Source organism: Benincasa hispida, chromosome 2 (genome assembly GCF_009727055.1).
Source record: "Benincasa hispida cultivar B227 chromosome 2, ASM972705v1, whole genome shotgun sequence".
Lineage (NCBI taxonomy): Eukaryota > Viridiplantae > Streptophyta > Magnoliopsida > Cucurbitales > Cucurbitaceae > Benincasa > Benincasa hispida.
This window is the reverse complement of record NC_052350.1, coordinates 50,452,345-50,480,301: the sequence shown is the minus strand read 5'-3', so window position 1 is coordinate 50,480,301 and position 27,957 is coordinate 50,452,345. Positions and strand designations below refer to the sequence as shown.

Sequence of the window (27,957 nt, the reverse complement as noted above, 5' to 3'; positions counted from 1 at the left end):
GGGGTCAAAATAACTTCTTTTTAAAAGGGGCCCTTTTTTCCAAAGAAAAACTTCCAATAGGTCATTTTCCCTAATTTTCCAAATAGATTCCCTATCAATTCATCCATCCTTAATTAAATATTAATAATAATCTTTACCAAAATAAAATGAATTTTATGGAAATTATTTTAAATGATATAATTAGTGAAAATATTTACACATAATAGCAAAATATTATGATGGATAGTAATAAACCGCGATAAACTAATATCTATATCTATCATGATATAAATAGATATAGATAATAACATATCACAAGAAATTTTACTATATTAATAAATATTTTAGTTTATTTTACTTTATTTGAAAACAATTCCAATTTCTTCCTTTATGTAATTTACCGGAAAAAAGTCATCCTTTCGTTCGATAATTTCGGTGGAATGTAACAAAATCAGCTTCACCTTCAGCTTCCGGTCGCCATGGCGCTCTCGCCATTTTTATCCAATCATTCTTCTTCTTCTTCCTCTTCTTTTCTGCATTCTTCATCGCCATCCTTCTGCTTTCTTCTTCGCCGTTCTGAAATCCCATCTTCGATCGTTTTCACACCTCTTCGATTCAAAATTCATTGTTCTAACAACGCAATTCAAGTTGAAACCCAACCACCTCGTCGAATCCGAGTGGATTTTGAAGTAAAGAAGAAGCGGAAGCCCAGGCCAAGCTTCCTCGAGCAAATTCGCCATAAATGGTGCACTAAACCCATTTCCTCAAGAGAAACGTTCCCCTGGCAGCAGCAAGAACAAGAGAGAAGGCATAATGATGACAAGGAGGAAGAGGAAAAACAGGTAGCCTATGAAGGTTCTGTTTCAATTCGCGAGTCAGCAACTGATGTAGCTCAAGCGGTTCCTATAACTCGCCCAATTTCAGCCCCTTGGGCTCATGGCAGCCAATCCAGAAATTCGCAGTTCAATTTCAAACCTAAAACGCTTAAAGATGAAGTGATTAATGAGATATCAAAGATCTCTATTGATGATACAAGTAATCGCGACGCAAGTACGAAAAGTTTTAACAATGGTTCTTGTTTTGGTGGAGAAATTGGTGGAAATATTGATGAAATTTCAGACGAATCTTCCGAAGACGAAGGGGAAATTGATCCTATAGTTCTGCCGGTTACTGGAAAACATTCACCATTGAGCAAAGAATTTGTACATTCGGTCAGTTCGGATAATGATAACACTGGTTCAGTTGATTTGCCCTGGAAGAGAAAGCCGCGAAGGGATTGTGAAGAAGCAGCTCAGAGAAGGAGTAAAACATTATTGGCTGAGCAAATGCTTCCTCAGCACGAATTGCAGAGGCTCAGGAATATTTCTTTGAGAATGGTGGAGAGAATCGAAGTGGGGGTTGCAGGTATAACTCAAGAACTGTTGGATACTATACATGAGAAGTGGAAAGTAGATGAAGTTGTCAAGTTGAAATTTGAAGGGCCTCTTACTGTCAACATGAAGAGGGCACACGAGACATTAGAGGTCAGATTTTGTATCCTATTTTTTAGAAGTCAACTCATTTTTGTTCTAATTCTATAGCTTATGGATTCTTGCAGTAAGTTCAGTATGTTGTTGTCTTAGATTTGAATTTCTACTGCCCGTTTTGTTACTATTTGATTTTTTATTTTTGATAACTAGACGTATTTTCTCTCTATTTCTTACCAGGGTTTCCTCTTTTTTGAATAAAATAGACAAATTCTTAGCCAAATTTCAAAACAAAAACAAGTTTTTTTAAAAACTACTTTTTTAGTTTCAAAACTCAGTTTGATTTTTGGAAACATTGGTAAAATGTAGATAATAAAGTTAGAAATTTAGAGGTGAAAGAGGTGCGTATAGGTGTAATCTTTAAAAACTAAAAACAGAAAGCCAAATGGTTACTGTAGGGGCCTAATTATGTGGGTGCCTCACGTGGGAATGTTTTTTTTTTTTTTCTTTTTTTGTATCAGAACAAAACTGGCGGATTGGTCATATGGAGATCGGGTAGTATGATAGTATTGTATAGGGGAATGACGTATCACCTGCCTTGTGTTCAATCTTACGCCAAACAAAATCAAGCTAAAAGTTATACATTGGATGGTTCAAATAATGTAGAATATGATGATGCAACACACGATGAGAAGGTACCTAACACAGTCGAAACTATGAGTAAAATTGTTTCTGGTGCTTCGAAGCATACCAAGACATTATCTAAAAAGGAACTTATGGAGTTGAGTGATCTGAACCATTTGTTAGATGAGATAGGTCCACGTTTTAAAGATTGGTCAGGCTGTGAGCCAGTGCCTGTTGATGCAGACCTGCTTCCTGGTATAGTTCCGGGATACAAACCTCCAACTAGAATTCTACCTTATGGGGTAAGGCATTGTCTCAAGAACAAGGAGGTGACGATATTTCGTAGACTTGCAAGGAAAATGCCCCCACATTTTGCTTTAGGTACATTCATATTATTTTATGCAAGTGCACACGTTTTGTTGGTAATAAAGTCCTTGTTAAAGTCTTTTATTTGATTCTCACAGGAAGGAATAGACAACTACAAGGTTTGGCCAATGCTATGGTGAAGCTATGGGAAACATGTGCAATTGCAAAGATTGCTATAAAACGAGGTGTAGAAAATACACGGAATGAGAGGATGGCAGAAGAACTCAGGGTGAGACATAATAATCGATGCTTGTTGAATTTGAAACCTTGTGAAGACTAAATGCAAATATCATGTTGAGGGAAAATAAGTGTACTTGCACATATTTGTAGCTCCATTCTTTTTTTTTTTTTTTTTTTGAAGATTTTGAAATGTTTTTTCCAGGTGAGTTATTGTTAAAATCTCATAATTTTTAGGCGCTTTAGGCATTCTATAATCATTAAGGTTTACTTTGATGAACTGTAGTCATCTGTACTAATTGGATATATAGTTGTCAGAGATGCATCATTTACACTTGCCTTCTCATTTCAATGTTCTGGAGAAGTACCTTAGGAACCAAGGTAGTAAGGACTACTTTTGTCCCACATCGATTAGAATGGGATGATCAATATGGTACATAAGTGGCTTGGCTCTCTCATCTCAATAGCTAACTTTTGGGGTGTGGTTCTCCAAGGTGCATAAGTACCTAACAATGGTATCAAAGTCAGTTGTCGACGTTCCGGAGAGGAGCATCGGCGGGGGGTTCTGACTGGTTGTTTCCAAGTGAAGTACTGTTAGTCTAGCCACCAGGACATCAGCTTTCCGGGGATGGGGTATTGTTAGGAACCAAGGTAGTATGGGCTACCTTCGTCTCACATCAGTTAGAATGGGATGACTAATGTGGTACTTAAGTGGTTTGGCTCTCTCACCTCAATAGCAGGCTTTTGGGGTGTGGTTCTCCAAGGTGCTTAAGTACCCAACTCAAATTTGTTTTTGTGTAAATTTTGGAAAGCTTAATGTCACTTCACCTGTTTGTTTTGTCAATAGATAATGCTCGAAGAACTTTTATTTTGTTCATGGCTTTCTAGTTGTACTAACACTTGTCTGATTCATTTTGAAACCTTGCTTCTAAACAGGTCTATGAACTTGGGAACTAAAAAGTTTGAATATCTGTATTTTGCCGCAGTATATAATCATTACGTAGACTGTTATTTTATTTTAATTATTTTATTTTTATTTTTTTTTCCCACTGAAGTTTATAATTCATGCATGCAGATATTGACAGGAGGAACGCTACTCTCTAGAAACAAGGAATATATTGTTTTCTATAGGGGCAACGATTACCTGCCACCCACTATCACAGAAGCATTGAAAGAAAGGCGGAAGCTAGCAGATCGTCAGCAAGATGTCGAAGAGCAGGTACGACAGGTGGCTTCAACTTCAGTTGAGTCAAAAGTGAAAGCTTCAAATGCTCCATTGGTTGCTGGAACACTTGCAGAAACCATTGCAGCAACTTCTCGCTGGGGAAGCCAACAAAGTGGTCAAGATATTGAGAATATGAGAGAAGATTCAGCTTTAGCGAAGCTTGATTCTCTAATCGAATACCTCAAGAAGAAACTAGCTCTTGTAAGCAACATAATGCACTAAATGACATCTAGAGATGAAAGGATTGTGATACTAAAATTTCTGGCTTAAAATGTATCCTTAACTGTGGATAATGGTGCATACAGGCAAAAGGGAAGGTAAAAAATGCCGAGAAGATTATAGCAAAATTGCAGGGGAAGAAAGAACCAGCAGATCTTCCCACTGATTTGGAAACCATAACAGATGAGGAAAGACTTTTATTCCGTAAGATTGGTCTCAGTATGAAACCATATCTGCTCTTAGGTAAATCTATCCTTATTCGAAATACGAACTTTTCCTTGTGGAAAGAATTTCCTATGTGAACGATGGATCATTCTTATAGGGAGGCGAGGTGTTTATGATGGCACCATTGAGAACATGCACTTGCATTGGAAGTTCAGAGAGTTAGTAAAGATAATTGTGAGAGGAAAAACTCTACAACAAGTCAAACACATAGCAATCTCTCTAGAAGCAGAGAGCGATGGAGTGGTGATTTCTTTGGATAAAACTACTAAAGGCTATGAAATTATTGTTTATCGTGGGAAAAATTATACCCGTCCTGATGAACTGAGGCCTAAAAACATGTTGACAAGAAGACAGGCATTGGCTCGATCAATTGAACTACAGAGACGTGAGGTAACCTTTATAATTTAATACTGAACTTGGATGTTCTCCAGGACTATCTAAACTGTTGCCTTATATGCACTACCTTTCCTTTGCTAGGCACTAAAACACCATATTTTAGATTTGGAGGAAAAAATTGAGCTGCTGAAGGTTGAACGGGTACGACAGTAACTTCTTTAACTTTGGTGATGTGATGATTTATACTACCTAGACTGAAGAGCACCATGCTCTCTCTCTCTCTGATTTGTGTTACTTCTGAATTCAGGAAGAAAGGAGAAATGGGAAATGGCTTTTGAAAGGCTGAGGTTTCTTTTCTGGTAGAAACACTGAAGTGTTTCCATGTGTCCAAACATCAAGATGACCTTGGATCTCTTTGGCAGCAAGGATTGCTTTGAAACCTGACAACTAGCCATCAATAGAAAGGTGACATGGTTTGCAGCAGTGAAGTACAAATTTCCTTTCGTTTGGGATCAAACCAAAAATATTTCAATACAAAGGTACAAATATATCCTAACATTATTAGTAGATCCACATATTGTTAAGATCATACATCCTAACGTTATTAGTAGATCCAGATATTGTTAAAATCATCTTTAATATCACATGAGATAAACATGTGCGACTGCTTTTGCCACATCAATGTTATAATTTTTTTTTACCTAGCCAACTTAGATAAACTTATTTTCATGTTTAGCTCCTCCCATTTAGATAGAAATAGTTATTCGGCCCTTAATAATATGGAAAAGTAAATTTAAAACAATATTACGTTCGGTTTAATTGTTTTAGGTTAACATGCATCTGTTTGTTTAAATTTGCTTAAAGATAGGATGGGATGAGGACTGTCTTCTTTTCAAGATTTCTTGATCAAATTCAAATCAAGAAATCCAATAATAAAGTTGATTTAATTGCTTCAGTTAACATGCATTTCTTGGTTGATGTTTCTTCATTTTCACATTAAATAATAATAACTCTACCAGTTCGATTTGTTGATTTGATTATAATTACTATCATCTTATGATCAAGTTGAACTAACTAATCCGATCTGCTTAACCCTTCGGCTATCATTATAATGCAAGTAAAAGCAAACCATAGGAGAAACTTACATCTGTTATACCTTACATGTATAGTACTTATAGCATCGAACAACAAATGGAAGTCGGTATTGGATTTATTATTAGTGCATGCCTATGTTGGGTATTAGATAACACAACATTCCATCTCAAAGCCAATTGACAATGAAAGGGGTAGCCCATCATCTTAATAAGATTACGAGGTCTCTTGATTTTTCTAAGGTGGGATCTTCAATATGCCCCTCAAGATGGTGTTTTTTGGGTTCACCATTCTTGGATCAGATCCCCCTTTTTTTTTTTTTTTAATTGGACCGAATAGCCGTTTGGACTTTATGAGCTCTGACATCGTATTAGATAACATGAGGTTCAATCTCAAAGCCAATTGGTGAAAGGAGTATCTTATATATTTTATTAAGAATGTTAGGTCTCTTGATTTTTTTTCAATGTGGGATACTCAGCAATGGAAGGGGTTGTAATTATTATTGTCTATTATAGAATATTAGAAGTGGACCCAAGAACAAAAACCATGGACTAAAAAGGTGAAAGAACATTTGCTTGTTGCAATATGGTTCACACTGAAATAATTAACATTTACTTCATAGATATTTTAGAACTCAAGGACACAATTGTAGAACTTATAAAACAGATCTTGTTCAAGTAAGGTCGTCGATTTATTTCATAGATGAAAAACTAGTAGCATCAATAAGCCCAAAGCATGCAGATATCACCCTTCATGTGGATGTGGAAAATCTTGAATTTGATTTATCACTTCACTTGCCGGCAGAAGATGAGAAACTGATGAGCTTTTACAAGTCAATGGCATAGCATAGTTTACCTTATCTTTTTCTTTGTCCTGCTGAAGGGATATCTTGATGAAGTCCAAGACTACTGTGGCTAACTCTACTTGATGTAATTGTGATGTGTAGTTGTGATCTGCTCCTTCTAAAATGTATAATTTGTGGTTAGAGATGATTTTATCGAACTCTTTTGCATCGTCAACCGGGATTATTTCATCTTCAGTTCCATGGACTGTCAATACTCTGTACAAATATTATAGAATTCAGATGTTTTGCAAGGGAAAAACAAATATGGATTTGATGACATTAATCTTCTGTTATATTGCACTGATGAACTTTGATTATAATACCATATATACTGCTATGTCCCTATAGTCTATAGTTGAGTTTCTACTCAAATAATGGTCATAAAGATGGGATCTGTTCACAAAACATGAGAAATAGTCGGTGGGTGTGAAGGCAACAGAGAATTTAATTAATAGTTAAATTACAAGTTTAGTCTTTGAATTTTTATGTTGCATCTATTTGGTTCTTGTACTTCAAAATGAGTAGAGATCTATTCGACACAGTTAAATGTTTAAAGATTATTAGATATCCTTAAAGCTCCTGAACATTTTTTAGACCCTTTAAATCCAAATCTGAATTTGTTCGAAGATTTAGAGACTAAACTTGTAATTTAATTTAAAATATCAAAGATTTTCTTTTTCACTCTTGCCTGCATTGTTGGTCGATGTGAAGACAAACTTGGTGCATGTTGGTATTTAGATGCTCCATCAAACTTTCTGCTGTCACTCTATAATTGAGCATACCTAAAAAGACATATCTTCTAAATTTACAAGAGACATGACTATGATATCAATGCATGTTTAAAGATCAAGTTATAAAAAGCATTCCTCCGTACTTTTTAAAGTTTCATTTTAACATTTATAGAGAAAAATCATCGTAAGCTTTTACTAGTAATTTTATAGGTGAAAAAAATTTGTATCTACATAGCAAAAATGAACCCCTATTGTCATCTTCTTCCTTTTTCAACCCACATGTTTGTTTTTTTTTTATATTAACTGTAACCCCCAAATTTACTTCTACAAATAAGCAGACACAAACTTTTCCATCCATATATTTAACGACAAAAACCTTTCAAAGATTATATTTTCAAAAAAAAAAAATCAAATTTCAAATGTGAAAATAAAATTTCTCAAAGTTTGAGGTATAATTGAAATCAATCTCATAATTCAACAGTATTTTTGTGCAGTTAACGAAAGTAATAGAGGATTTTGATGTATTAACAAAACTAACATAAAGTACCTGTTGGGTCCTTGATATCAACAAATCCTTGTTTTTCCATCCTCTCCTCATAGTTTTCTCCTAAACTTTTTTCTATGCCTTTTGTCATATCATAACGTCCACAAACATTGACAATGATTTTGACATCCTTGTACTTGGAAGCATAGACCAGAACAACATCACCTCCTAAAAATTACAAAGTAATACTAAAAGATATTCAAATAGGAAAAACAAACTAGTTATTGAAAAAGAAGCTCCTTTGTCAAATTTTCTTGGGTTAAAATATCATTTTAATCTCTGTATTTTGAAGTTTATTCAATTTTAGTCTTTGTAATTTCAAATGTCCAATTTTAGCCTATGTGTTTTTAATAAATCTTAAATTTACTCCTTATTGCTTGTTTTTTTTTTTTTAAACTTTTGTTATCCATTAGCATTTTTACTATAAATTTTGAAAACATATTCACATATTATATTTCATTGCATGAAGATTATTTTTATTAATTAGCCAATTCCAATAAAAAAAAATTAACTTTATCACTTTGATGGACTAAATTTAAGATTAAGCGAGAGGGACGAAAGTTAGATATTTGAAAGTACACCAATTTTAACTTTAAAGTATAAGAGCCAAAATAGTGTTTTAACTTTTTTCCTTCTTAGGGGCTAACAGAGACCTTTGCTATGGCCAATGATTGTGCAAACTAAATGACTTGCTCCATTGAAATATTGTACAATAGCATGTAGATCATCGGCCTCGCTCTCGTAATTACCCAGTTGGAACGAACCATCACTTTCCCTGATGATTAAGTAAATATATGAGTGAGAACCAAACAACAACCGTTAGGAGCAAACAAAGTTCTGATTACATAAGTAATAACACGAGTGATAATTAGACAAGAACTGATAGATATAAACAAAATATTCTACTTTGAAGATTTAAGTAAATAATCATACGAGTGAGAACCAAACATGAACTATTAGGTGAAAACAAAGTCCTACATCGATGATTAATAATAATAACATGAGCGGGAATTAGAGAAGAACTATTATGTGCAAACAACATGTTCTACTTCAATGATTTAAATAAATAAACAAATGAGTGAGAACTAGACATGAATTGTTAGGTGCAAACAAAGTTCTATATTTGATGATTAAGTAAATAATCACACAAGTAAAAACTAGCAAAAACTGTTAGGTGTAAACAAAGTCCTCCTACATTAGCTAGTGGAGGGAGAAGTCTATAATATATAAGGAAAATTATGTAATTTTAGTATCATGAGACCTTTTGAGTGGTTCCAAAAATAAAATGACAAAAGTTTATGTCCAAAATGAATAATATCATACTATCATAGACATATACAAAGGTCTGCATCCTTATAAAAAAAATGAACAAAGACATTGATTTGACCTTATAATCCTGTATGAAGTAAAGAGATTTAGTGCCTATGTTCATTGAAAAGACCATTAGAAGACTTTCTATTTGAGAAAGTTAGTAGTCCACGTAGTATATATAGTTTGATTTGTGTGCTCTTTTCATATAAGTTTTCGGAAGGTCTAAGAAACTTTATCATACGTAGGAGTATTTTCTTTTAATAAATGATTAGGTACACCTTAGATTGCATCTATTCTTATGCAACTCTCGTTCATTATGCAGCAAAGAAATAATAATTTGATTTTTTTTTTTTGTTAAAAAATGCAAGATTATTTGCCACGTGACAAATTTTAATTGGACAACTAGAAGGCTGCATAAAGATAGGTGTAACTTAGTAGTACCTAAGTATTTTTATTTTTCTTTTAACTTTCAAGTAAAAGTTGTAGCACAAAAGCATACCCATTGCCAGAAAAGTCAAAACGAAAGGAACTGATTCCTTCTTTATCAAAAGATGCAGCAAGATTCAACATAACTTCATCATCCTAAAAACAAAAATAATTGGCGATTAACGACATTGTCCCCGAGTAAGGTTATGTTTGAGAGTGTCATCTAAAATCATCGTGTTCGAGAACACATTTTGGAATTGTTATGTTAAAAAAAACATCAGCAGAATATTGATAAGGCTAGGAAGGAAGCACTTTTTTAAGACGATATAAACTATACATTAAAGTGATTTAGTACTTCTTACCAAGTAAAATGTTTTTCATATAGAATGAAATAGTTTTGATTTGAAACAAAATATATAAAAGCACTTTTGACATGAAATGCACAAGAGGCAGACCTTTGATGACATATATCCATGACATATGATGACAATTTGAAGAGATCCAGCTTCATGTAGTATTCCCACAAGCTTTCCACCAGACTTTTCATTCACAATCACTTTCTTTACTTGAAGCACTTTGGTGGTTTGTTTGTTAATACAATTTCCAAAATTTAACGAATCAATTAGATACAAAAATTAAGAGTTTAAAGACGTATTTGATACAAACAAACTATAACAAAAAAAAAATGTCAAAGGATGTTAAAGGTTTCAAGTGATACATAAATCCAATCTAGAGATGAAACAAGCAAAAAAAAAAAACAAAACCAGGATTCGAGTAGAAAATAAAGGACCTGTTTGAGATAACTTCTTAAAATGTTTTTTTTAACATTTAAAAAGTCATTTAAAACAGGTCTAAAAAGCAAAACGAACCTTGGCTAAAGTTTATTAATAGAAGATTTTTGAAGACTTGAAAGGATATGGGATTCAATTAGAAATTAAAGAGGATGATAGTTTATATACCTGAAGAAGTCTGTGAAGACATGGCCAATTCCATTTTGTTGAAGGACAAAGTTATAATGACAAATGGAAAGAATGGGGATTATTTTTATACTCATCAATTGATTCTTCCCTTTGACTTTTGTAAAATGGACAAATTTGATTTGACAAAAAAAAAAGGAGCCAAATTTGGTTGTTTAAGTGGGGGTATATATGGGAAGTTTGATCATTTGAATAGGACTAAAAAATAATGCCCCATGTAGAATTTAAGAAATTGAAAGGTGGATAATATTCAAATGGGTTAAAAATGATTTTGCTAACCTATTTTTCAATTTTTTTTAATAATTTAAAATTGAAAAATAGAACTTCAATCATCGGCAAAACCACGTAATGGCCAGAGAGATACGTGTTCCCTCGACTTATCATATCTTGCATTTTGGATATAAAATTTGAGTAATATTTAAAAATATATTTATTAAAAACTAATATTCTTTTATTAATCTGAGTGTGGTAGAGTGGTAGGTGGCACACCCTAATTTTAATTTATAATTTATTTTAAGATTAAATTTTAGTAGTGTTGTTACCTATTTGGTAATACTTGCCTCTAAAATAGGAATTTAGTATATATATATATATAACTTAGTTTTTTCTGTAAAAAAAACAATAATAAAAAAGGAATTTAGGTTTTCTAAAAAAAAACAACTCTTTAACTTAAATTTTCTAGTTGACGCCTCAAAAAAGATTTAAAAGAAAAAGAAAATCGGCAGTAATTTCTTTTAATCATAGATATTTTTTCAATCTAATTTTTTCTTCTCAAATCTCGACAATCTTTTTATTGAAAAGGTATTGTTAATTTTTTTTTTTTTTTACTTAATTTTTAGTTTGTATTACTCCATATATATTTATTTTAATTAATTTCAGAGTTAAAATATAAGATAAGTTTCTCGTTTGTTGTCAAGATATACGTATCATACCATTCACAAATAAGTTTTATAATTTTCTCAATTTTTTTTATATTTATAGTTTTAAATCTATGTAATAAATCATAATACTTTTATTGATAATTTTTTTTGTAGGGTCTATATCAAAATGAACCGATATTTTAAAAGAAAAATAACAATAGAAACCACACAGTCATCATCTTAAAAAAACTAACAATAGAAACCACATAATCATCATATTCAAAAAGAAAACATATCTCTGATTCTGATATATCTTATATAGAAATCAATTTAGGAGGACTACCTGCAGATCTTGATCTAAGAACTAAAATTTCTAAATATAATGATAATATTTAAGATCAAGTTCGTAAAGCATATGTACAACAACGTCCTTATCATTCTCATACTCATATTTTTCAATTCAAGAAATTTGGATCGATTTCAAAACATGAAAACTCGTAGAGGATAGTTGTAATATGTGTTAAATTAATTAATTTATGGAGATATGAATATTTTTTTTTACATTTTTTTACAGTTTTTTAACTACATAGTCCCCCCCAATACAAAATCTCTGACTCCGCTACTAATTACAATAGAATCGTTAAATTGGATTAATTCTTATGGCTGGAAAAAAATTAGAATTAATCATTAAAAATTGTTAAAACTTTCATAAATAGTCCATATAGTAAAAATGATTAAGGAGAGCTTTATCAAACTATATAAACTATTTATGAAATTTTATTATAAGGATTAAATTCTAATTCTTAGAACCACATTTTTCTTTTAACTATACGATCAAATTTGTAAATTAACCTAAAAACAAAAAGAATAAGAGAGTGGAGTAGCCGACAATGTTGTTTTCCATGCAAGGATAATTTATAGAACTTAAATAGTAAACAAGCATATTTAAAACACAAAAAACTTGAAAAATGGTGAGAATTTGAGGAGCACAATGGAAACATAGATACCAATAAAATATAATATTAAACTAAATATAATATATAATAAAAATAAAACAAATAAATATTAAAATAAATTAAACATGATATATAAATAAAATAAATTAGCAAAATATATAATAAGAAATTTCTCTAAATTCTCCACTTTTCCCACTTTACATGGAATTTGTCCAATGTGTGTGTCTTTCAAAACCCATCAAATGCCATTATTTATAGACAATTTAACAAGCATGAGATAGATTACAAAGACACTAATAATGTGTAATGTTGAGACATATGGACAACACTTTGGAAATAGAGGCATGTCACATGGTCAATGGACACTGAGCATGAGTATTTGATGGCATCTATTATCATAATATTTATAATACTCCCCATTAGATGTCCATTATATAAATGAAATATGTATCTTTAAAACCTTACTAGGAAAAAATCCAATGAAAAAAAAATCCTAGTGAAGGGAAAAGAGTACATATTTCATATAATTTATATTCCTAAAAAGTATATTTACTCCCCCTCATGGAAACATCACTTGAGATCTCTGAGTCACTGCATTCCAATGTTGTGCACCAGTTTTTCAAAGATTGCGGTTGGTAATAATTTTGTAAATAAGTCTGCTAGGTTATCCTTCGAACAAATTTGTTGTATAGTGATGTCATCATTTTCTTCAAGATCATGAGTGTAGAAAAGATTTGGTGACATATTTTGTGTTCTATCTTCTTTTATATATCCTCATTTGATTTGGGATATGCATGTTGTATTGTCTTCGTACAATATTGTTGGAGGATTTTTATTAGAAAACAAATCACATTTTCCATGAATGTGTTGAGTCATTAATCTTAGCCATACACATTCTCGGCTAACCTTGTTAATTGCAAGAATTTCAGTATGATTTGAGGAAGTAGCCGTTATGGCCTGTTTCACTAACTGTCACCATACAACAGTTCCTCCACATGTGAATAGATAACCTGTTTGAGATCTAGCTTTGTGTTTATCAGATAAATATCCATAATTTGCATAACCAACTAGATCAAAATTTGATTTATTTGAATAAAGCAAATTCATATCAATCGTTCCTCAAAGATAATGAAGTATATGCTTAATTCTGTGGTAATGTCTTTTTGTTAGAAAAGAATTATATCTTGCTAATAAATTTATTGAAAATGCAATATCTGGTCTTATATCATTAGCAAGATACATAAGTGCGTCAATTGCACTAAGATATGGTACTTCGGGACCAAGAAATTATTCATTATCATCTCGAGGTTGAAATATATCTTTTCTCACATCGAATGAATGAACTTCCATTGGAATGTTCAATGGATGTGTTTTGTCCATATAAAATCTTTTCAAAATTTTTCCTGCATAAGTTGACTGATGAACAAATATCTTATTTGCTAAATACTCAATTTGTAAACCAAGGCAAAATTTCATTTTTTCCAAGATCTTTCATCTCAAATTCTTTCTTAGAATATCCTATTGCCTTTGAAAGCTCTTCAGTAGTTCCAATTATATTTAAATCATCAACATAAAATTATAATAGCAAATCCTGACTGTGATTTCTTTATAAAAACACATGAGTATATTGGATTGTTTTGATATCCTTCTTTCAACCAATATCCACTCAGATGATTGTACCACATTTGTCCTGATTGTTTCAATTCATATAACGATCTCTGTAAATTTATTGAATATAATTCCCGAGAATTTGATTTATATATTTAAAATACCTTAAATCCTTCCGAGCTTCTCATATAAATATCATTATCAAGATATCCATATAAATATGTTGTGACTATATCCATAAGATGCATGTCCAGATTTTCATACACAGTCAGACCAATTAAATATCTTAGTGTAATTACATCCACCACCGGAGAATACACCTCCTCATAATCAATACTAGGTCTTTGTGAAAAACCTTGTGCAACTAGTCTTGCTTTATATCTTGTGACCACATTATTTTCATTTCTTTTTCTCACAAATACCCATTTATGTACCATAGGTTTGAAACCTTCTAGTGTTCGGACTACTGGTCCAAAAATCTGACGTTTTGAAAGTGAGTTTAATTCTACCCTGATTGCTTCTTTCCACTGAAGCCAATCTTTTCTATGTTAATATTTTTCAATAGATTTTGGTTCAGGATCTTCACTTTCAAATATAATATCAAGAGCAACATTATACGCAAAAATGTTATCAATAACTACATGAGTTCAGTTTCATCTTTTTCCTGTCATGACATAGTTTATTGAAATCTCATTATTATCTTTATGTATTTCACCTTCCTCACTAGTCATCTCAAGGATTTCTTCATGGGTATTTATATCTTCAACCAAGTTTTCTTCTATTTAGGGTGTGTTTTACCCAATGAGTTGAAAAGTAAGAGTAAGGAAGTAAGGGTTTATGAACTCCATTCCTTTGACCTAAGGAGTTTGTGGGTCTCACTACTAAATAACATCAATTTTATATCTAAACTTTTTACACTGTGGGCTCTAGGAATTCACAACTCTCTAGACTTCATAACTCCTTACTCTTCACTATTCCACTCCTCACCCCAAATACCCCATTATTATTTTTCTTTTTTGAGGATTTTTATCTTTGGACCACACTAGTCTACCACGCTTCTGGCATATTCCAGACTCATTAGTGACAACTTGCTGTGTTGGGATATCAATTTTCAGTGGATGTAGTTGGTATATGTGATTTAGTTACTTTCTTTGCATCTATGAATGCATATGGTAACTTATTTTCTATATTTTGTAAATGAATTATCTTCTGAACTTCAAGTTCACATTAATCTATACGATGATCTAAATGGGACAATAACGATGCATTCCATGTAATTTCTTTTTCCAACTTCTTAATTCCCTTTTCCCTCCCTCCTAATGTTAGAAAATTTGTCTCATTAAAATGACAATCAACAAATCGTGCAGTAAATACTCACTCGTTAGAGGTTCAAGATATTTGATAATTGATGAGGAATCATATCCAATACATATTCCTAACCTCCTTTGAGGTCCCATCTTTGTACGTTGTAGTAAAGCAATCAGAACATATACTACACATACAAAATTTCTCATATGGGAAATGTTTGACTCATGGTCATAAGCTAATTGTAATGGCGAGTACTTATGCTAAGCTACTAGCTTAATGCGTACAAGTGATGTTGCATGCAAAATAGCATTTTTCCTTATAGATGAAGGAAGATTAGCTCTCATAAGCAATGGTTTAGTAATTAACTGCAAACGTTTTATGAATGATTCTATAAAACCATTTTGTGTATGAACATGAGCTACATGATATTCAACATTTATCCCAATTGACATATAACAATTATCAAAATCTTGGGAGGTAAATTCACCAGCATTATCAAGAAGAATGATCTTAATTGTATAATCAGGAAATGAATGATCTTAATTGTATAATCAGAAAATGAATGATCTTAATTGTATAATCAGGAAATTGTGCTCTTAACTTAATTATTTGAGCAAGTAATCTTACAAATGCAAGATTTTGACTTGATAATAAGCACACGTGTGACCATCTACTGGATGTGTCTAATAATACCATAAAATATCTAAATGGCCCACTTGGTGGGTTAATAGGTGATATCACCATGAATTCGTTCTAAAAATGGTGGTGATTCAATCCTCACTTTAACTAGTGATGTTCTAATTATCAAATTACCTTAAGAGCAAGCATCACGTGATAATTCATTAGATTGAAGAATCTTCTGGCTCTTCAATGGATGTTCATTTGAATTCTCAATAATTCTTCTCATCATTATAAATCCTGGATGACCCAATCGATCATGCCAAATTGTAAATATGTCTGGATCCATTAACTTGAGGTTCATTGTTGCATATGTTTCAATTACTCATATATGAGTATAATATAATCCAGAAGATAAAATATGCAAATCTTCTAATATATGTTTTTCATATGAGACAATAGATATGATATAAAGATGCTCCATGTTATTTTTTCTATCAATCTCAATATGATAACCACTGCAACGTATATCTTTAAAACTAAGTAGACTTCTTTTTTATTGACAAGAGAACTATACATTGTCAATTGTAAATTTTGTTCATTTAGGCAAAATAATTTTTCATTTTCTAAAAACTTCAATCAGGTTTGCAGAACCTGATATCGTATTGACTTTTGCTTCCAGTATTGTTAGTTTGGAAAAATATTTTCTACTTGGAAGTATTATATATGTAATAGCACTGTCTGTCAGATATAGAACTTCTTTAGTCATTTTTTTAGTCACCCAACATATGAAAATGATCCAAGTTTCTTCATTAAAAGAAAAAAATTACAATAAGAAAAACAACATTTGGAATATACAAATGTTGACATCTATTAAGAGGAAAAAACATGGAGATGAATAAAAAAAAATAACATTAAGTCTAGATATTTTTAAAGTCAAAGGAAACACTTAATGTTCCATCAATTCTATCGATTTTCTCTTTAAGGGATTCAAAAAAGTCAGTCACATCCAAATTTGTCATATGGGATAGGTTAAATATGTCATTATTCTGGTATGCAAAATTTGTTTCCACATTTTTCTCTTTTCAAAATTTTCTTTCACATTTTTTTCTTTTTCCTTCAGGGATGCTTGATAGAGATCAACTAAGTGTTTTGTCGTACAATAGGTATGTGACCAATGCCCAATCATTCCGCATTAGAAGCATTTATTTTCAACACTTTTTGAACTCTTATCTTGTGAAAATTTTCCGTTATGATCATCATTTTGTGTGTTGCTTTTGAAATTTGAATGATTAGAACGACCACCATGAAAATAATAATTATTTATTCCTCTATCACGGCCATGACCTCGACCACGATTATTATTAAAACTCACAACACTTCAGGGAATATTGTTGTTCCATTTGGTCGAAATTCATGATTTTTCATCCACGATTATTAAAATTTACAACATTCACTTCAGGGAATATTGTTGCTCTAGTTGGCTGAGATTCATGTTTTTTTAATCAATTTTTCGTTATTTTATTCAACCACGAGAAGACATTAGATGAATGCATAATACTTTTAAAATATTTCTTTCGATATTGCTACTGCAAAAGCATATCCGAAATATAGAAAAATGTCTTCTCTAACATATTGATTTAAAACTTTGGAGCCTCAAGTGTATCCATTTACAACGAGCTTTAGTAAGAAAATTTATTTCCTGATGACCACATTTTTATGGCATTCAGGTGTATTTTAACATCAAACACTAATGACAAATAATTATTACCATTAATATCAAATACTATAAAAAAAAATTATAATATTTTCATAGTAACACTATTAAAAAATATTATATTTATATTAGAAATTTAATATATGTCAAATATGTAATAAAAAAAAAAGATACTTATGACAGTTATACATACATAAAGAAAAAGATAACTATGACAATTGACAAGTACTTGGATGTCCATGCTTCCTTTCAATCCTGAACATTAAAAAGAAATATATATCTTTTTTTTAAAAAAAAAAAAGAAAACTTTGTTCGAAAATAATTAGCTATTGAACATTTAAACTGCATAAAAATAGATGCAATCTAAGATGCGATTGAGAAAATTTTCGAAGAGAAAAATCAACGGTACTAAAAGAACATAAAACTCAAAAATTGGAAAAATAAAATCAATGAAAGATCAAAGAGAAGTTTTTTTTTTTTTTTTTTTTTTTTTTTTTTTTTTTAAGTAAGGGCTTGAACTATGAATTTCCATATTTTAATTTTGGTGAGGACATGTTTCGGTGAATTTATACCAATCTATTATTGATGAATATATTTCATCGATAGAATTTTGTAATATATCATACAGTACTATTAAGTCTATCTTTAATTTACCAGGTTAGTAATGTTAGCATATTCATTTGTTACTATATATCATATCAAACTATACTATGTATGAATGAGGCTATAAAGGAGAATCTTTAGTTCTCTCTTTTGTCTTTACAATTTTAATAAATTTCTATTTTGCTCTTCATCGAATAGTTGCACATTATACTGGGAGACATGACTGTTTAAATAAAGGTGGTTATACATTGAATTGACACATCTGTTCGTATATGGGCGCGATTCAAATCGTAGATGTGAAACATCACGATCTATCAGTAGGGATGTGCCTAAAATATTCTTTATAAAGAGATTCTCCTATAATTAAAGTTCAATTGATTAAATATCCCTTTCGTTCTTTTTTTTTTTTCCAAAAATCATTTTTTCATAGAATCACCCATCAGATAATGAATTATCTTACAATGACATTTATTAATCAAAGTTTTAATTTACTATTTTGGAGTGCATGAGTAAAAAACATCTTGAATTATGGAGTATGATGTTGCTTATTCTCTTATTTCAGTTTTCCATTTAAACTAATGTATTGCTATTTTTTTGTGTATGTCAAAGTCTCAAAGGAAAACTAAGATAGTACGCAATTTTACTTGTTCGTCAAGCTTTCAAGTAGCTCTTTCAACTACCGCCTACCCATTCTCGAAATACTCACTGGTGATAAGGATTGCAACTACATCAAAAATGCACGCGAACGCATGCTTTGTCATGTTAGTGTGAGAACCTTAAAATAAATTTTATTTTGGTCGATCAATGAATAAAACGTAAACACAAGTTGAGTAAGGGCTTATTATTGCTCGTCTACAAATATCCAAATTTTTATACCTAATACCCCATAGATAGTTCGGGATTTCCTATTCTTGTAATAGCAATATTGAGTTTTCGGTGCTATTTGCCGCTTCCGTCTCTAACAGCTTAAGGTTGAAACGTACCACTCATAACAGTTATATTGTAGGTTCGAGCCCTACTAAGCCCACCACCCCTTATCTTGTTCCTTCAACAAGTTTACATGAAAATGATAGTGAAATTTGTAAAGATTGAGATTGATGAATGCAGCGTACATGTTTTAAACATGTCTATAGGCATCACTCTTCCCACAATAAAACCATTGATTTGGTAAGGAATATAAAACACATAGGCACGCTTTTCTACTTTTTATATATTTATTGAATTAATGTTGAATTACACTCCAATGGTAAAGAGATGTCCCTAAAATGTTTATAATGAGATTATCCTATAATGAATGTCCTATTTATTAAATACTTATTTATTTATTTCTTTTTCTCTCGGAATCAATCTTTTCTAGGAACACTAAAGATTTACTCATGAAATAATAAACCATCTTATCATACCACTTATTTATCACAATTTTAATTTACAACTTTTCATTTCACTTGCATTATGTGTATTTTAATTTTAATCATTTATGTGTGTGTTTTTAACATTTTTTAATGTTTTTTTTTCAAAACTTTTAAATTTCAAGGGGTCATCGAGGAATAGAGAATCTTTGTTTTACTCTTTTACCCTTATAATTTTAATAAATTTATATTTTACCCTTCAATAGTTGCTAATAGAAGATGACTCTTCGAGTTGAGGTATTCGTTGAGAGAAGGGTAGGGTTGTTCAAAAAATCCGATGACCCGAAAAAATCGATCAACCCTGCCGTTTGGGTTGGATTATCAACTCATTTGAGTTGGGTTGGGTTCAAATAAATGAAAATTTTATAGGTTGGGTTGGTTCATGGGTTCACCAAATATAACCCAAACCAATCCAAATTTATTATTAACTTTAAAATATATTTTTTTCTTACTTATAACACAATTATTTATACATATATTGATTTTAATTTTATTTAATTCCAATATTTTTTGAATAATTTATTCTTCAACAACTCTTAAAACTAGTTTATTTACCCTTTAGAAAGAAAATTTTCACTATATAAATTGAAATTGAGTTGTTAATCTTAATTTAATATATGAAAATAATTAAATTAGACTTTTACATATTTGTGTTTTGCTTCTTTTTAGAATAAAATTTTAAATAAATAACCTGATTAACCCGAATCAACCCAACCCAAATATTTCATGGTTGGTTGGGTTGGGTTCATTTTTTAATAAAGGTTATTTGGGTTGAAAAAATTTACAACCCGAATAATTGGGTTGGGTCTAAAAAGTCTTTCAACCCAACTCAATCAAACCCATGAATACCCCTAGAGAAGGGTATTGAATAGTTGTAATGTTTGCTAGTAGGACATGAATGTTTGAATGGATGTGATTGCAAATCTCAACTCATCCATTCACGTATAAACGCAATAATCCAAATGGTTGGTGAAAACATCAAACTTTGACCGTGAGAAATGTGCCTAGATATCCTCATATGATAAAAATCTAGTTTATTAAAACACTTATTTCGTTTTTCCTCCTTGAAGAATACCAAAGACTTTTCTTTGGGGTAATAAACTATCATATTATGTCACTCATTTATCAAATTCAATTGCGTTCTATGCTAAGAAGCATAGATACAGATACAGATATGCGATACGGATATGATCGGATATGGCGATTCGTCAATTTCCTAGGATTTGTTCCGTTTCTTTTTCTTTTTTGAAAATTTTGATATGTCGATAGTTTTTTTCCTTATTTGAACCTAAAAAAATATAGCAGTATGTCTATGGACATATCTTTTCACAAGATACGCATATCCAAAAAAAAAAAAAAAAAAACATATATGCTAAAAGACTTATCTGACATGTATCCAAGGCGTATTTGGAAGAATCTGTATCATGTACGTATCTCTTACAGATTCCATCTGTTCCTTCACGTATTCGTGCTTCATAGGTTCCATGTACTATTATTTTTAATCATCTATGTAGTCTCTTTTAATCATTTTTATTTCTTTTATTATTTTTTAATTTCATGTCAAATATTTACCATTTGAACTCAACATAAAATATAATCACTCAAATTTTCAACATTACCTTATAAAATTACATTTTAAATTTCTGAAACTACATGCAACACATTTTAAATTTATTCTAAATTAACTTATATAACAACAAATTTTGGATTTTTACACTATTTTTTATTTTTTTCTTTCAATTAGAACTATGAGCTCTCATGTGCATTGCACATGTTTTTTTTTTAACCGAGTAGAATAAATATGGCATATAATTCTTTACCTATAATTGTTTGTACGATCATCATCTATTAAGATTACTATATTAATAAAATAAGATAAAGAGTAGTAAACAATATTTAATTTGATTTTATATTAATAAAATAAGATAAAGAGTAGTAAACAATATTTAATTTGATTTTATATTAATAATAAACTGCTTTATTATTTGACATTTTAGCTTTTCAATAACAGGAAGTTGAGATGGCCGAGTTGGTCTAAGGCGCCAGATTAAGGTTCTGGTCCGAAAGGGCGTGGGTTCAAATCCCACTCTCAACATTATATATATTTTAAAGCCTCGTACACATTTCTTATCATAAAATCCTCACATTTGTGAAGATTTTATCAAAACATAGAAACTAAATTTTCTCTACCAAATTGGCAATTTAATCCAAATTTTAAATCCTTAAATCTCTTGCTTCTTTACATAAATAGAAATGACTATTGCATTGCTTAAAGCTTTGCTAAAAGAATTTGCCCAAATTTCAATAACCTCAAACCAAGTGTTATGGTGTGATTTTTTCAAAAATACTTCTACTGAACTTATGCCAAAATTACCAAAAAAAAAAAAAAAAAAGAAACAAGTGTATTATTAATCTATCTATTTAAAAAAAAAAAAACTGAAAATTTACTGGACTTGTGCAAAAATTACCCAAAAAGTGTATTATTCATCTATCTATCTATTTAATAAAAGCTGAAAATTAATGTAAAAAATTGTCCATGGTAGGGTAGGCCAACTTTACCAGTTGAAGAAAACCAAAAAGGTTCAAATTCGTTTTGGTATAATAAATTAAGAATTCAAAGACTTCAATTTCGAATCAAGCTATTTCATTGCTTTTAGTGATTATTTCAATAAACAAAAGCACATATCTAGCAAAGAAGAATTGCACTTTACTCAAAAGAGCATTTTTATTCTCAATTTGAAATTTAGATACACAGAAATTGCCATTCAAAGTAAAAAGGAATATGAAATACAGTTTAATAATAAAAAGGCTAGAGATCAACCTTCAAGAATGATTCCATGAAGGACCCTTTTTCTAGAAAACTTTCTCTAAAATGCAATGTTTTCAATCCACTACTCCATATAGCTAATAAAATTCAGCCCCTCCAAAAAAATGGCACCATAACCAATCAAAAGGCAAAAATAGAATTCAGTTGAACTTGAACTGTTTATGGACATGTCTAATAAAAGATCCATCAGAAATCTGTATGTTGGAGACTGAAAGAACTTTACTCAAGGACCATCAATTGGGAAGAAGGCCGGTTTTAATGAGATTCAAGACAATTGAGGCTAACTTTGTTTGATGTGAGGTGTAACAATGATTAGCACCTTCTACGACATGTAATTTATGGTTCGGTATGATTTTATCGAACTCTAATGCATCTTCGACAGGGATTATTTCATCAGCAGATCCATGTATTGTGAATACCCTATCAAATATCATCATTTCATCAGTTGGGAATTTCCTCATCAATCAGATAGTTTGGAAAAGAGGAAAAAAAAATTAACAGATTCAATAGAGTCTAGATATATTTGCCTCATCACAACAAGATATGCAAACTTTCTAGAATTATTTCACAAAAGAAATCCAATACCGATCATATTTTTAAACTTTTCCTATCATTTAGTTTATCTTATAGAACAGAGGAAGAGTGAACATGTATATAGCAAAACAAAAGGGAAAAACGAATCCCCTGCCAATTATTTGGGCCAGCGTGACCTAACAAGTCAGCCTACAACTTAATTTGTGATTGCTGCAACTTTTCCAGTAATCGCTGATAGTTATATTTTTAGAAAAATCAATTGTGGGAGGGAGTATAATAGTGTTTGAAAAATTTTAATTTTAAATTAGAAAAAACTAGTTACAGTGTTTGGTAAATTAATACTAAATTTATGTAATTTAGTAATATGAACCAAAGTAAATTATTATTTCAATTATTTTTAATAGGCATTAACACCAAAGACTGAAAGTGAGTAATTAATGAAAAATTAAAAGTTAGAAAAGTAAATAATTTTAAAACCTAAAAATCAAATTGAAACAAAACGGAAATGTCAAAGATATAATTGAACATTTTGAAACTTAAGGACTAAATTGAAATCAAACTCAAAACTTAAACACTACAAGTTTAACCATTTTAAAACTTAGGGACTAAATGGAAACTAGACCCAAAATCTAGAGACTAAAAAGGTATTTTTCAGGGGGTGTAGAGAAAATTGATTGACTCTCTCTTACCTGCATTCTTTGTCAATAAGAAGACAAGCTTCATGCATATCAGTGTTTAGGCGATCCTTCAAGCTCTCCCATGTCACTTGGTATTCTACTGCTCCTAAAAGAATACATACAGTATTAACCAAATATTGATTTAAACATGCAGGGAAAGTGTTTTTATAAATATGGATATACACAATTAAAATTTTATGAGAATTAAAGTTGAACTGCAGAAAATATATGACTGGAGAATAACTCAACACAGAATTTTAAAAATAACTGCAATATAGATACCTTGCTTTTTCTTGACATCAATGTATCCTTCCTTTTCAATTCTTTCCATAAAATCATCCCCTAAGCGTTCTTTTATACCTTTTTTCAGATCATAACGTCCTGAAACGTTGATAACAAAACTGATATCGTGATACTTGGAAGCATATAAAAGCACCACATCACCCCCTGCATTTAATTTATTCATAATTAAAGCATTTATTTGAAAGAAATTACAGACACTGTTAATTTAGCAACAGATACTAGAACACGAGTATTCCATATTCTGTTAAACATACTATAACGAAACGAGTCATCAAAAAATGTAAAGATTCTTGATTTAGAGATGCAAAGGTCGGACACACCCTAACAAACCATTAAACACGACCCTTCTCCCAACGAAGCGGATTGAGGAGGAACTCCACGATCATAATACCATTGACATTGTCGAACAATACTAACCCACAGGCTGCCACTTTGTTTGCAACATGAGCATTGAGCATCCCCTAATGGATTGAAAATTTAAAAAGCCAATAAAACCTAGTCCCAGTATTTTGGCAGTGCCTTCATAGCCTTTCCCTCTTATTTTCTAAGGGCCTGGAATCAAACTATTATAAAAACATATTCCACCAGATAGATGCATTATAGAACTATCATTCAATTCCTAGCATATAGGATAAAAATGTAATTAATTAATCCCAATCTAGCTCTCTTCTTCTGAAGGAAATTGAGGTGGAGGCTAACAATATACAGTAAATATAATTTTGGCATCAAATATTATCTACAGCTTAGAAGGAACTGCCAACCTTTGCTGTGCCCAAGAATTGCACTTATGACACGACCTGCTGCACGCCAATATTGGATTATGGCATGCAAGTCATCAGCCTCTCCATGATAGTTACCATATTTAAATGTACCTTCGCTTTCCCTGTAAGACAACATTCACACGTAAAGCAGCTTGAGAAGAGGTCTGATGTAAAAGTTCACAGAACTCCATTCACGGCCAATAGATTGTTTTGAAACAAGGAACATTTTGATTCATGTAGCAAATATATATAGTAAAACAACATACTCCCGTTACCACTTAAGAGCTTACAAAAAACCACCCCAATCTGATTCTACTTGAGTATAATTACAAAAAGACATAAAGAACACCAGGAAGAACAATGGTCAGCCATACCAAATGCCTTTTTCCACATTGTCTTCTTCTCATTGAACTGTGTATGTATTATTCCTCTCAAACCATAATCCTCATAGGATTGCCATAGTAGTAATAATTCAAACGCCATCTGACCTTCCTATTTTAGAAAATTTCAATTACCGATAGATTCTCTTTTGCTGATCTACCATAGCCCATGAATAACTACGGTGCTAACATAATGAATAACAAAAATGTCAATGACTACCCTAAAGGGCATCGAAAGAATGCATAGAGCATGACAACTTGGCCTCAAGGTCACTTTTGAACATTTACGCTTTTTTTTCTTTTTTTTTAAAAAAAAAAATAAGAAACATTTCATTAATTATTTATTAATTAACGAAATAGGGGGAGTTTGAACATTTACGGTTTATTATATCTTCTATATTATCTCCTCTAGAAAAAAAATCCAAATAAAAAATGTTTAGGTTAAATTACAAATGATTGATGATACAAAGTTGAAAAATGTTCAGCTGTCAACACAATAAACTGCTTTTAAGTACCTTACCAAAAATAACAAGTGCTAAGTTCTTTTCCTTATAGTTATTCCATAGTCCTGCCCCATTTTACTTAGGCGAACAAGAAGCATTCAAAATGATAAAATTATTGCAGGAAAAATCATGGATAACTGACAATATATATTTTCTTAAGGAGAAACTGAGCTTTTAAGGTAGGACATAAAGGGGGGCCCACTGAGAGGAGTTCAAGCATATACTAGCTAAGCAATAAAGGATTCCAATCCAAAAGAACAAGACTTATCTGAGAATTACAAGAGACATTAAATTAAATCTAATGCTATTCTAGACAGTACGTGGGAAGAACATGAAAATATTACATTAAAAATACACCTGCCTTACCCATTTCCAGAAAAGTCAAAACGAAAGGCACTGATTCCTTCATTTTCTAATGTCTTAGCAAGGTTTACACTTATATCATTTTCCTGAAAATAGAAACCATAAGCTTTTATTGCTTTATCAAGATGAAGCGACGTAAGAAAGTTGGATCACCGAGTTGTAATCACCAAAGTCAATAGTTTGATGGTTGAAAAATTAGAAATGAATTGAGTTGGAAACACATTATATTCATAAAAGTAGAGCCTAGCTATGCATATACAAGCCTAGCTATGCATATACGAACTTCAAAGAATTCAAATTTTAAATGGAAGAGCAAAAACAAATTGGATGGCGTGGTTCCAAAATTAGCCGAACTTAGAAAAATGTATTACAAGTCCTTAAGCCAACCTTGTTCGAACGAAAACCATGGCACAAAATAACAACGTCCGCTGACCCTGTATCATGAAGTATGCCCACAAGTTTTTCACCATTTTTGTTGTGTACTATAACTTTCTGATGCTGAGCCACTGAGAAGTTCAATTCCCATGTTAGTATTATGTTGCATATGCATAATCATAAGTTATAGGTCAACATTATTGTAATACAAATTGTAACAATTGCTTAAGCCTGGTTTTCATCATTACTTGTCAATATTTGTTTTAACATGCCATCTGCAATTGGCATCGATAAAGGTACCTCATATTTCACAAACAGCAAAGTGCAGTAATAACTCTTTAATCAAAACAAGTCTAGAGACATAACTCTAGGTTCATGCTCTATTGGTTAGTTATGATCTAAGAAGCACAAATACTTTAGTTTGGTTAACGTATCTGCATCGGACACGTACCGGATACTTATTAGCGTAATAGACATGTCAGACACTAGTTATACAAAGTCAAAATAGAACCAACATTTGTTAAACATGCATTGAACACTTGTTGAATATACTAAAGAGTAATGATGGTGTAGTACATGGCAATTTTAATTAGGCAATTGGTGGACTACGCAAAGATAGGTGTAGTCCGAGCTACACCCAAGTATATTTCTATACTAAATAGACACATATATGACAAAAATAATAATTTGATAGTGAAATACATCAAACTAATTTTTTCAGCATATAAATGCATAAACTCATTAACTTTGAATTTCATCCATATTTAAAAATAATTTATATTTTTAAGGTGTCCTTGTCGTGTTCGTGTCTTAAATTTTAAAAAATGATGTGTTGCCATGTCTCTATTTTGTATATATATCCGTGCTTTCTTAGGTTATGATCATCAAAAGCTTCAACTCATCACTTTATTGCCATCCTCTCCATGTCAATAATAAAATGAAGATAAATTTTGAACAGATTTGAATATAGTAAAGAAGCGAATCGATGGGGGTTTAAAAATGCACTGGTGGGGTGTCTTTGCTACTACATCGTGGGAAAGTAAGAGGGTTTCGTTACCGGGAGTTTGAGCATCAGAGTGGGCCATCTTTAGGGTTCTTCCGAAGCTCCGACAACCTAGGAAACGAACCTGCGGAAAAGGAGACGCGAGCAGAGGAGAAGATTTACGGATTCGTGAAATTGTGGCCGGAAGAAAATTACAGATCAGTGCTTCCATTTATACACCGAGTATTTTAAGATGAAAGTGAAACTTACTCGTCTTTGCCGTCGAAGCTATTTCTTTGGTTCCACTTAACAACACCACACAATTGGAGACGAGAAGGGAGAGAGAAAGGATCAAGACTTTTTTTTTCTTTTTTCTTTGTTTTATTTATAGGAAAAAAAATTGGAGCTCCCCATTTAAAATTTTTACGTGCTGTATTTTAAAAACAAAATTAATAATAAAAAAAAAACAGAAGGGGAGCATGGACATGGCCTGTGTACACCAAATAATAACGTATCATGTAGAGATGTCCAATTTTCTCACAGGGACAGGTCCCGTCCCGAATGGGTTAGGATTCCCCGATTAGGACTCAAGATGAAAACTCTCTACTAATACAAGTCAATTGAAGGAAAG

The 27,957-nt window shown here is 31.4% G+C and overlaps 3 protein-coding genes and 1 non-coding gene across 7 annotated transcripts; 2 read left to right on the top strand and 2 right to left on the bottom strand.

Moving 5' to 3' along the window:
• Positions 1 to 394: 394 nt before the first annotated feature.
• Positions 395 to 6,812, top strand: LOC120071166 (CRM-domain containing factor CFM3, chloroplastic/mitochondrial). The gene is made up of 8 exons (XM_039023272.1): positions 395 to 1,502; positions 1,967 to 2,450; positions 2,534 to 2,664; positions 3,688 to 4,038; positions 4,143 to 4,299; positions 4,379 to 4,671; positions 4,759 to 4,818; positions 4,925 to 6,812. The coding sequence occupies exons 1-8, from the start codon at positions 459 to 461 to the stop codon at positions 4,961 to 4,963; spliced, it is 2,559 nt and encodes an 852-aa protein (XP_038879200.1). The 5' UTR covers positions 395 to 458; the 3' UTR covers positions 4,964 to 6,812.
• On the bottom strand, positions 6,454 to 10,558 carry LOC120072143. The gene is made up of 7 exons (XM_039024555.1): positions 10,525 to 10,558; positions 10,021 to 10,139; positions 9,639 to 9,721; positions 8,482 to 8,603; positions 7,832 to 7,996; positions 7,242 to 7,335; positions 6,454 to 6,769 (listed from the first exon to the last, which is right to left on the bottom strand). Exons 1-7 carry the CDS (start codon positions 10,556 to 10,558, stop codon positions 6,454 to 6,456), a joined length of 933 nt encoding a protein of 310 aa, XP_038880483.1.
• Positions 10,559 to 21,635: 11,077 nt separating this feature from the next.
• Positions 21,636 to 21,716, top strand: TRNAL-AAG. Its single transcript has one exon. It is a non-coding gene; the product is annotated as a tRNA-Leu (tRNA).
• A 611-nt stretch (positions 21,717 to 22,327) lies between these two features.
• LOC120072198 lies at positions 22,328 to 27,748 on the bottom strand. 4 transcript variants are annotated; one of them, XM_039024607.1, is made up of 8 exons: positions 27,597 to 27,748; positions 27,402 to 27,471; positions 26,357 to 26,475; positions 25,973 to 26,055; positions 24,724 to 24,845; positions 23,942 to 24,106; positions 23,672 to 23,765; positions 22,444 to 22,868 (listed from the first exon to the last, which is right to left on the bottom strand). In XM_039024607.1, the coding sequence occupies exons 2-8, from the start codon at positions 27,427 to 27,429 to the stop codon at positions 22,682 to 22,684; spliced, it is 798 nt and encodes a 265-aa protein (XP_038880535.1). In that variant the 5' UTR covers positions 27,430 to 27,471; positions 27,597 to 27,748; the 3' UTR covers positions 22,444 to 22,681. The 4 variants fall into 4 exon arrangements, with proteins under 4 accessions (XP_038880536.1, XP_038880534.1, XP_038880535.1 ...); XM_039024608.1 differs by lacking the exon at positions 25,973 to 26,055 and having other exon boundaries at positions 22,328 to 22,868; positions 27,597 to 27,684; XM_039024606.1 differs by lacking the exon at positions 27,597 to 27,748 and having other exon boundaries at positions 22,328 to 22,868; positions 23,942 to 24,040; positions 27,402 to 27,590.
• Between the last annotated feature and the right edge of the window lie 209 nt (positions 27,749 to 27,957).

Bases quoted from the DNA above. Each gene is read 5' to 3' on its own strand.
- LOC120071166 (XM_039023272.1), top strand. From the start codon at position 459: ATGGCGCTCTCGCCATTTTTATCCAATCATTCTTCTTCTTCTTCCTCT. The intron at 4,039-4,142 runs GTAAGCAACATA...TGGTGCATACAG, and splicing joins TCAAGAAGAAACTAGCTCTT to GCAAAAGGGAAGGTAAAAAA. The intron at 4,672-4,758 runs GTAACCTTTATA...TTCCTTTGCTAG, and splicing joins TTGAACTACAGAGACGTGAG to GCACTAAAACACCATATTTT.
- LOC120072143 (XM_039024555.1), bottom strand. From the start codon at position 10,558: ATGGAATTGGCCATGTCTTCACAGACTTCTTCAG. The intron at 8,604-9,638 runs GTATGCTTTTGT...CTTAATCATCAG, and splicing joins TTTGACTTTTCTGGCAATGG to GGAAAGTGATGGTTCGTTCC. The intron at 7,997-8,481 runs GTCTCTGTTAGC...TGTAATTTTTAG, and splicing joins AATCATTGGCCATAGCAAAG to GAGGTGATGTTGTTCTGGTC.
- LOC120072198 (XM_039024604.1), bottom strand. From the start codon at position 27,558: ATGGAAGCACTGATCTGTAATTTTCTTCCGGCCACAATTTCACGAATC. The intron at 26,476-27,401 runs GTAACGAAACCC...TGAACTTCTCAG, and splicing joins CTCTGATGCTCAAACTCCCG to TGGCTCAGCATCAGAAAGTT. The intron at 26,056-26,356 runs GTTGGCTTAAGG...TTCTATTTTCAG, and splicing joins ATGGTTTTCGTTCGAACAAG to GAAAATGATATAAGTGTAAA.